The 10,788-nt window shown below is 43.2% G+C and overlaps 1 protein-coding gene across 1 annotated transcript in view; it reads right to left on the minus strand.

Annotated features, from left to right (window-relative positions):
* The window catches only part of BMAL2 (basic helix-loop-helix ARNT like 2), a 31,267-nt gene extending 24,604 nt beyond the window's left edge, over positions 1-6,663 (minus strand). The window contains exon 1 of the mRNA XM_084205601.1: positions 6,542-6,663. Within this exon, the coding sequence (XP_084061727.1) occupies positions 6,542-6,602 (61 nt within the window). The 5' untranslated portion in view covers positions 6,603-6,663. The remainder of the gene's footprint in view (positions 1-6,541) is intronic.
* Positions 6,664-10,788: the final 4,125 nt, after the last annotated feature.

Here is a 10,788-nt window from a genome sequence, read left to right on the forward strand (position 1 = left end):
ATTCCAAAACAAACAAAAAATGCTGACAGATCCAAATGAACTGTTTATTTAAAAGGAGCAGTTTTAATTTGCCCAGGTCACAGCATCCTATAATTCCTGCTTAAGCTATTGAAGTATAATCAGTCTTGATGAATATTCATAAATGAGTACTTACTAAACAGCAACCTACATGGTTCCAAGACCAGAATGCCTTCAGCACAACAGATCCTTTCGCCCTGGAACAAAGCAGGACAGCACAGACCCACTGACCTAAATACTGCTCTGCACACAGATGGCCAGCCTGCTTTCCAAACACTTCCCTTTAAAGGAACAAAATCCAAGGCCTCTTTTACAGGTTTTCCAATTTATCTTCAATATTATTAAACAACCAGGTTTTTTTCCTCACATCCAAACAACAATTCCTGAATATTTATCTCTTCTACTTTTATTAAAAACACCCATTTTCATTATTCTTAAGTGAGAAAATAAAATATATTCAGATTACCAGTAGCAGTGACCTATTAAGAACTTCTACACTACAATTATTAGGTGATAAATTGAATCCTTAACACTATCCCTGGGACAAACTAAATGCCAGTATGATGGGTGGCTGATCTTGGACAAAAATGTAAGGTTAAGAATCTGTACTGATCTGTACTGACATGCTCAGCATGCAGCTTATATTCTTTATATATATGTATATAGATATATACACACACATATATATATATATTCTTAAAAAGCCCATGAACCAAACCCAAACCCCCATCAACAACGCAAAAGAAAATAAACAGAGAAATAAATTTAAAGCTTCATAACAACCAAGCATAGCTGAACAGTGATTATGTGGAGTTTAATAGAAGTGAGCAAATCTTTTTAATACCTATCACTCACTGAGCAAGAAGTGGGCAGAAACCGCTAAAGCCAAGGCAGTTTTGAGAAGTCAGGAAGAGTGATGGAAAATATTCTCTGAGGGCTCCATAGTCATCATTATGATACTGGGTGATTCCAGGCTGCCCACTCTCTCCCTGGAGTGTCCCAACCTTGTGTAAGCTGTGATGAAAGATTTCTTTCCCTCTCTGGCTACAACACTTGGTCTAGAATGCACCCCAATAACCAGGATGAGCTTCTATGATCAGAAAAAGTTGGATTGGATTTTTACCTGTCATTTGAGCACCCGGCTGAATTTCTTGCATTTTTTGGTGAATATTTTCATAACACTGCCATCACAATAAACACCTCTAAACACACATGAAGTAAACTGAAATAATTCTCAATTTCATAGCACACTTGCTTCATGAGAAATAATATCCAGAAAGACCAAGCTTTATCACAAGTTGATGTTTCCATAAAACTAAAATCATTAGTGAATTCTATAACTACTAGAAACAGTTTAAATCAACTAGAGATGTTTTGTTTGACCACCCTAAAAGCTGTTACTCACACTAGTCTGGTGTGCAAGCCAAATAAAATTCCAGCTGAGAACTGACATTTTTATTACTGTTCATTCCATTGCTAATGCCCTGGAATACTGATAGCCAGATTTTAATGGCAAGTGAACAGTTCCTCAAATACATGTTTATTATAAACTATGTCTGTCTCTCAGCATTAAGCCTATATGCTTATCTATATTACAAATCCAAAATTTTTTTAAAGCATATTATGCACATTGGGACAGATTAAAATAATGAGAATAATACAGGAATTCCTCCACTGAAATTATTCCCTCTGTGAAAAAGCAAAGGCCATCCAAACAGTACAAACACATACAAAAAACAACTCCTCCACAGCAAGTGTATGTGAAATGAAAAACTGTTAGTTGAACACTCATTTTAGTGTATTTCATAACTGGGCAAACAAAATATTTAAGGGATGGTTATCAATACATATTTCTCATAACAAGAACATCCCCTACTCTTGTGTTTTTTCTACATGGAAAAGAAATAATAATTAGAGTCCCCAAGGGGCTGGCAAAGAAGGGAACAACTGCCAAGGAGCTGCACGAAACTGCTGGGTTTGGGGAGATACAAAGACAAACAAAATCAGCCATATTCCTGTGTCAGCAAAGTTTCTGTGTCAATCCATGCAATGCATTGAGAAACAAGGCTTGGGAGACTTCACATTTTTACAATTACTGACAATAATATTTTCTAATCCCATGCCACATTCCTGAGCTGTTTTCACTACCAACAGTTTTAAGGTTTTCAATTCCTAAGCAAACACAAGCTTTTAGAACAGGTTTATGGCTGAACTCCACCAGCCATAAAAAGGGAGATTCATCTGAGCCCATAATGATGTCCACATCTGAAGTAGCCATTCTGGTCCTTCTTGGAGGGAGGAAGACATTTCTAGGGTGATTCATCTCTCCCCAGAATAGATTCCTACATTTGGCTAGATGAAATAAAACAGTTCTAGCGTGATTCATCTCAATCTAAAATAGATTCCTCCAGTTGGTTAGATGAGATACAGCCCAAGAGTGCCTATCTCAAGTCAGTAATTACACAGGGACCAAAGGAACTGCCTCAGACTTGGACATCTAAAGATAAGTGAGATAAAACCCACCGCATGTACAGAAATAACACAAAATTCTTAAAACATAAGAGCCACAGACAGCACCTATTTGCCTCATATACAACAAGTTCAAGCCCAAGACACATTTTCCAAATTATTGGTCTAATTATCCACTACCTCAAGACCACTCACCCCTAGTAGGGTTAGCTTTTCTGTCCAGGTTTGCAGGATACATATTAGCACTCCAAAAATCAGCAGGAAGATACAAGTCATGTAGTATTAATAAATTAATTAAAAGAGCTGTCAGTCAGCCCTCATTTATTAGCCAGTTTAAAAAAGAACATCCAAATTCAGCTACCAAGATATTACAGCAAAATGGGCTTGAAATAAAATATCATTAAAGAAGTACATTTATAAAGCTTATGGTGACACTTTCCATAGTCTGAGAATAAGTGAGACTTGGAGAAATGTGGCAGCTCTGCAGCTAACTAAATTAATAATGTGTTAACACTGGCACAACCTTTCCAAAAATAAGGAACTTTTAATCCAGCTTCCTATTTTGAAACACTTTCAAAGCAAAGGAGAAGAAAGAGGCTGCTTTGAATTCAGATTTCTAAGATCACGGATACCACAGACTACTAAAATGTGTATTTTCCAAAGGTATGGATGTGGTATGCACAAAACCCTCCAGCTAGGAATCGGAGCTCTGTCAATTTTAAAGAACTCCAAATTCTGGTAGAAGTGAGTGTGAAGTGGCACCTGAGGGTTGTGCAGCCCAGCAAGAGCAGTTCCTTTTAGATTGTGAAGTTCTGTCACAATCAACATAGTTTTTTCATAGTTTTTTTTTGGGGGGGGGAAGTTGTGGGGTTTTTTTTGTTGGTTGGTTGAGTTTTTTGTTTGCTTGGGTTTTTGTTGTTGTTGTTGTTTTTCTTGTTTGTTTGGGTTTTTTTTTTAAGATGTGAGACAAAACAGCTCTGCTGGGACAAAATGCTGAGGGAATCGGGATTGGTCAGCTTGGAGAGGAGAAGGCTTTGGGGTGACCTCATTGTGGCCTTGCAGTGCCTGAAGGGAGCCCACAGGAAAGATGGAGACTCTTGAGAGGGACCTGGAGTGACAGGACAAGGGGCAATGGGTTCACTCTGACAGAGGCAAATAACTCCACACCATGTAAATTGTTTTATTTTACTATGGAGTTAAATTTCTAAACTTCTAGTTTATTTTAATGAATTCTTGGTGCAGATATTCATTAGAGAGTGTGACAGTGACACAGCCTACACACGTACAGGAGTGTGTGAGAAAGAAAGTTTCAGGTGCTGTGATATTAGCACATCTGAACACCTACAGAACAAAGAATGATATTTTCTACGCATAGCTGAGAGTTGTACTAAAAAATTCTTTGAATTGATTTATTTTAGACCTTTAAAACAGGTCATGAAAAGCATTTTCAAACTCACTAACAACAAGTCTGGCATCAAGCTCATCACCAACAGTACCTCTTATTAAAAGCTGGGACAACAATCTTTGGAATGAAGTTCTTAAAACAGTAAAAATGTATGGACTAAAGCTTATTCTTTCCCCAAATTTTATAAGCATGTGTAATGCAGAAGCAAGATACAGAGAATTCAGTAATGAAATTATCTTATGAACAACACTATCCAGAGAATAAACTCTTCTATGTTAAGAACACTGGATTTGGTTTTAATCTCACAAAATGAAAAAAGGAAAAACTTAAAACACTCTGAATTACATACATTTAAATCAAATATTAACACGGGCAACTAATTACTCTCTGCATCTATTTTTACTCATTTTCATCACCTGGAAGAGAAGCAGTCAAGAATCACAACTCACCAGTAAATGACACATTTACTTAACAGATTTCAAACACAAAATATTTGGCCAAATCTATCAGTGTATTAAATAAGGCAGGAGCCAGCTAATGAAAAGATCTTCCTCAAGGCCTGGAAAGGGTACCCTGTCTTCCCAGGCACTTTCAGGTTCACATCAGGTAGAAAGCACTGATAGGAATCGGGAGTTTCATGTATCATAGCTCATTTCTGGGGAAAAAAGCAACAGACAAAAAACAAACCACAAATCCTCTCCAATTATATACTCCTAGAAGAATGGTGGACAGTTGTTTTCTTGTAAGATTGAAAAATGCTGAGTCCTATCAAGTCAGCTGCAGAACTTCCATGGTTTTATCTGGCCCTGCAGTCCAAACAGGGAATTTTCAAAAGTTCACAATGATTAGCTTCCAAAATCACCCACCAAATTATTTCTTCTTACAATGAATTTGACTCTTAGATGTGAAATGTCCTGTTTAGAGTTTGTTTTTCATAATGTGCAAATGTACCAACAATAAGCATATACTCAAGTGAAAAAAAACCCACCCTAAAAACTACTAGGCAAGTAAGTTTAGTGTGGCTATATCCCACAAACAGTTAAGATACTTTTGTCTTAAAAACAAAGAAACCCAAAACTTGTTTCTTTAAAATCCACTAAAAGAATAGGTATAAATATAGGCAGCGGAAGAAAGCAGGGATAAAACACGCTCACAATAAAACATGAAAGCCTATGTTTCACTGATTTCTTAAATCTACTTGTAAATGGAAATGCCTCTGCATTTGAAGGTTTCTTCATTTTGATGATTTTCTCTCCTTTCAGTATATGCATGATATAGAAACAACAAATCTTAAGTTTTAAGCACAGTTGAGCAGACTGCAAAAACGCTACCAAAAAAACCCCGCTGCCACCACCACCTTGTTTTCAAACGCTACATTATTTGCCACAAAATGTTACAACAGTATTTAAACAATCAAGCAGCACAGACAGAAACACGTCAAGGATTTGAGACAACAAGGATCCCCACAAACATTAAAGCACACATAACCCAAGCAGCATTTAGAAAACAACTACTAAACCTAGAAGAATTGGTGCTAACTACACAGAGTTGCAGTGATGGCTCAGGAGGGATTGGACCATTTGTGTTTCCCCACACCCCGTGCAAAACGCTCCCTTCTACTCGTTTCCAAGCAGGAACACGAGCAGCAGCTGGTGGTTTACAACCAGCCTTGATTTAGTATCAGAAACTTATGATTAAAAACATGGAAAGATCAAACCTTGGTCGCCATACAAGCGTGGGCACACACACAGAGAAAAGCCAGAATCACTATACCTAAAATACTAAATCATGTTTACCTACCAAAGGAAAAATCATACTAGAGTTTTAGGAATGCAAGGCTACGTGTGTACCAGAAACAGAGAACTACAAACTTAGTTTAAAAAAAACAAAATAAAAAACCCCAAAACCCCAGATTTTTAGTGCACATTGCATCAGTATGATGACACATCTGTCACAGCAATACAGCACAGTGACCATTAGACAGGCAGATGCCAAGAGGACGGCGCCAGGCTCTTTTCACTGCTGCCCAGTGACAGGACAAGGAGCAATGGACAAACTAAACACAAGAAGTTCCACCTCAGCCTGAGGAAGAACTTCTGCACCCTGAGGGTGGCAGAGCCCTGGAACAGCTGCCCAGGGAGGGCCTGGAGTCTCCCTCTCCGGGGACATTCCAGACCCACCTGGACACGCTCCTGTGTCACCTGCTCCAGGTGACCCTGCCTTGGCACGGGGGAGGACTAGACCATCTCCGGAGGTCTTTTCCAACCCCATTCCGTGATTCTGTTTCCGTGTGGGCGCTCCAGGTACCTCCACTGAACTCCACCGAGCGGGAGCAGCGAGCCAGGAGCGCCCAGCGGGAATTAGCCATAAACGCGAGCGGCCCCGGAGTGGCACCGGGCACAGGACCGGCCCCGAGCGCCCTCACGGAAAGACGGCAGTGCCCCACGGGCACCAGCCCCACAACAACACCCGCCCGTGCCACATCACCGAGGCGGGCGGACGGACAGACAGACGGACAGACAGACACAAACAGGCAGACACACCCTACACACGGCACCCGCCATCGCCCCCCACGCACGGAGCAACGCGCGAGAAGGGAGAGGGAGACGGGGCGCCCACCGCCCGCTCCTCCGGCGGACCCGCTCCCACCTTCCGCCGCCCGCCGCTCCTCCTCGGCGCCCTCGGCGCTTCCCGCTCCTGCTTCGGCCATGGCGGGCGGCCCCGTGCCCCGCTCCACAGCGCCCCCGGCACCGCCGGCATGCAGGGGGTGAGCTGAGGTGAGCAGAGGAGGAGCCGCGGGCGCCGGGGAGGGACCGCGGGCTGCCCCGCCAGCCGCCCCTCAGCGCCCCCGCCCCGCCATGGTCCCGCCCCGGCCCCGCGCCGCCTCTCGCGAGATGTGCGGGGCTGGCGGCGCCGTCGCGGTCCCCTCACGGTGGCCCCGCGGGTGGGGTTGGATCCGCGGCGTGCGGCGGGCCAAGGGCTGCAGTGACAAGTGCAGTAAAAGGCGATTACTGGAGAGACACACCGATGGCTTAATTCAGAACACCGATGGCTTAATTCAGAGCTGCCCGAGCCTGGGTGCTCTGTGGTGATACCGCAAATAAAGCACTACCGCCGGACTTTTCATGCCATTATTTATACACGGAAATTCAGAGTAAGGTTCCAAGCACAGCAACTCTTTTAGGCTTGTTTAGGATTTTTCATGTAAGTTTCCATGCGGCCGATTTCTATGCATGTCTTCACTTAGGCCGGGTCTTTTTGACATACAGACGTGATCGACCTGGAGTATTTTGCCAAGTTAGCATTGTATACACAGACATACATCAACACTGATTTACTACATCCTTAAAACATGTTAGTTCCAGGATGTTCTTGAGTAAGGGATGCTGGCAGCTGCCTCTTCCACTGGTTAGATCTCCATTCTTGCTGGTTAGGCTTGGAAATATACAAAGATCTTACATGAAAGAATATCCTGATTTAAGATAATCTTGACGTATTCCCCATTTTGCAACACTTGGGCTGGGCAGGGCTGGTGTTCTTTCTCTGGGTGCTGTACAGAGGATGTTTCATCTGAGGAAGCATCAGGATCCTGGAACAGTTTTGGTTGGCAGAGGACCCTGTGAGTGGTCAGAGAGCAGTCCCATCTGTCAGTGAAAAGTAGCATAAAATAGGGATAACTTTCACGAGTGTGCTGAAGTGTGTTGGCAGAGCTGTAGCTGGTTTTTTGGCAGTAGCAGGAGCACGCTTCTGAAGTGAATCTGCCATCACGGTGCTGTGGTTCACACCCTGGAGCGCTGGTGTGAGCAAGGGGTGTTCCTTGAGCACAAAGAACTCAAGGTGCACCTGTCAAAGAGTAGTGTGTTCCAGCTATTCCCAGGCATTCCTTCCCTCCAGAAGATCCCACTAGAACCAGTCTGTGAAATGAAATGAAACCCCAACAACACAAATGGACCTCAGCAGTGCCTCCTCCACAGGACAGAGCCTCTGTCCCTGTCCTGCCCCATGTTGCTGCAGCCTGTGCCCACTCAGTTCCACTTGCAGCTGTGACAGAAGAGGCTTTTGCTCAAGCACACAAGTCCTGACCTGTTCCATCTCCATGGCTGCACAGGTGCTGCTTCTCTCTGTTGGGGCACCACAATATAAGAAACATCTAAAGCTCTCAGAGAATGTCCGAAGTAAGGTTATGGAAATGATGCTGATGGGCCTGGAGGTGAAGCCACACAAGGAGCAGCTAAGGGCACTTGGTCTGTTCAGCTGAGGTCAGAGCTCACAGCACTTCTGCAGCTTCCTCACAAGGGGATGAGGAGGGGCAGGCCCTGATCTCTGCTCTGTGTCACCAGGGCCAGGACCTGAGGGCACGGCTGGACCTGGGGCAGGGGAGGGTCAGGGTGGATATCAGGAAAAAGTTCTTCCCCCAGAGGGTGCTGGGGCACTGACCAGGCTCCCCAGGGATGGTCACAGCCCCAAGGCTGCCAGAGCTCCAGGAGTGTTTGGACAGTGCTCTCAGGGATGCACAGGGTGGGATTGTTGGGGTGTCCTGTGCAGGGCCAGGGGCTGGACTTCAGTGATCCTTCCAACTGAGGATACTCCGTGATTCTATGAACGAGGGAACCTAAAGTACAGGTGGTATTGCTCACCAGTGAGGCCAGAGCTGCAGAGCTGGTGACGTGTGTGTGGAGGAAACTCCTTCTGCAGGTGTTCTTCTCCCACTGTTCTGGGGGCTTTCCCCTGTCTGTTATTAGTAATGGGGATCCTGTGGAGCTGGCAAGAGTAGCTATAATATTTTGCAAAGGATATTATGTTCTTCCATCATCAGTTCTAGTGGTCACTATCTAGGTTAAATTTTATGTCTTTAGAGCTGCAGACAAGGAATCAGTTTTTCAGATCTGGGGGCAGACTCTAGATGAAAACATCCTTTGCTAAAAGTGAATAAGAAAATGTCACTAAATACACATGAAAAGGCAATTGGGATCAGTCTCTTCTCCCAAGTAAAAAGCAATAAGATGAGAGGGAACAGCCTCAACCGGTGCAAGGGAAGGTTTAGATTAAACATTAGGACAAAATTCTTCATTGAAAAATTGGAAAAGTCTGTCAGGAAAGTGGTGGAGTCACCAGCCCCAGAGGTGTTTAAAGCATGTGTGGATGTGGCACTAGGGGATGTGGTTTAGTGTTGGATTCGGCACTGCTGCGACTTGATGGGACTCAATGATCTCCAGGGTCTCCTCCAAGCAAAATGATTCTGTGATTCTAAGGGCTTGAGAAAGTAAATCCTCGCAAAACACTGTGAGCCAAATGCATTTGAATACCTATGAATTTTATGTAATGTGGTGGAAAATCGGCAACTCACCTAGGTAGGTAGAGTTGGGGGGAAAAAAACCCAACCAGAAAACAAGGATGTGTTTCCTTCGTAGCTTTCAGAGATGTAGGCAGAATTCACTTGTCTAAACTCCAAACTATAATCTTGAGGCTGGTTCCTCAGACGCAATCCTGAACTCCATTCATGACATCTTTTATAACTGGAAGCTCCCTGCACATTTCCCATCTGATGGGGAAGCCCCTTGTCTATGTGGGAGCGGGCAGCTCAGCATCTTGCCCGTGGCAGAGCCCAAGGGTTAGAGCACATGGAAGGAGTGGGTGCATGGCTCTGACAGAATATTCCAGGGAAGAGGCCAGGGAATCATGGCTCCCAGCTGCTGAAGAAATCCCATGGTACTTCTGTGACAGGCTCAATGCACACTTCTTCATAGGGTGCTTTTTTCCCTTGAAAATCTGACTTTTCATTTTAGAGATTTATGTTCTATGTAATCCCACTGTTACTACTGCAACTATATAAATATATATATATATATATATATATATATGTGTATGTATATCTCCAGCACGATGGGTTCAGCTGGTCTTGCAGAGTTTGCATTGAAGAGAAGGAATTACAAACCCTTTCTGCCCTAAATGAAATAAAAAACAGAAGGGAGAGCTAAAAAATCAGTTAAGGTGCTGTTGCTGTCTTTGAGAAAACTGCTAGCATTAATGCACACTTGTTTTATTCATAAACCACAACTGATACTGAGAAATTTTTCTAAGGATTTATTCCCAGGGAGCTTAAATATCATCTTTTGCCCTGTTAAATACTGTCTTGCCCCAGTTTTGAAGCTGGGAGCTCCCTCCTCCAGGTTTCATCATCAGTGGACACCCAGATGCTAAGGGGATTTCAGAAGTGAGTCAGCCACACTGACTGAAAATGTTTCAGGGACTCAGGAACCACAGAAAACTGAAGATGGCTGTTATAGAGCTCAATGAGTTAAACATTTAAATAGTTCCCTGAAACTGTTTTAACAAGCTTAATAGCTAAACAGCTATTAAATACAAACTCTCTCCACATGGGAACATTAATGAGGACATTTAAAATTTTTGGGTTTTTTATTTAACTGACTCACTAGAAAAAGAACTACTGTACCTGATTCACATTTTGTTTCATATTTTTTTAGTGCAGTTGCAATTCACTGCAGAAGTTTTTGGCACTTGGTCAGAAAATCAGATCAGTCTCTTGGCAGTATTTCTCCCTGTCGTGTTCCTCCTCCATGGTCAGTGTCATGTCAGCCAGCACTTGGATAATTCCTACAAACATAAAGGGCTGCCAGATCATTAGCACAGATCTGAGAATAATTTATTATACTCATTTCTTATTCAAAGGTGGTGATGGGCTCTTCGCTGAACCTTTAATACATGACAGTAACTCGTGTTTATAGCACAGTTTGCCTCCAGTCTTGGCAGAGCAGGATCCCAGTTTATGTAAGGCACTGATTTTGAGTAGGCCACACTTGATATTTTTGCCCCATTTTAAGGTGAGCACTTTCTCTTGAGCAGCTTTCAGCAATAAAATAGGGAACAGAATGCTT

Source organism: Fringilla coelebs (assembly GCF_963513975.1).
Source record: "Fringilla coelebs genome assembly, chromosome: 5".
NCBI classification, from domain to species: Eukaryota; Metazoa; Chordata; class Aves; order Passeriformes; family Fringillidae; genus Fringilla; species Fringilla coelebs.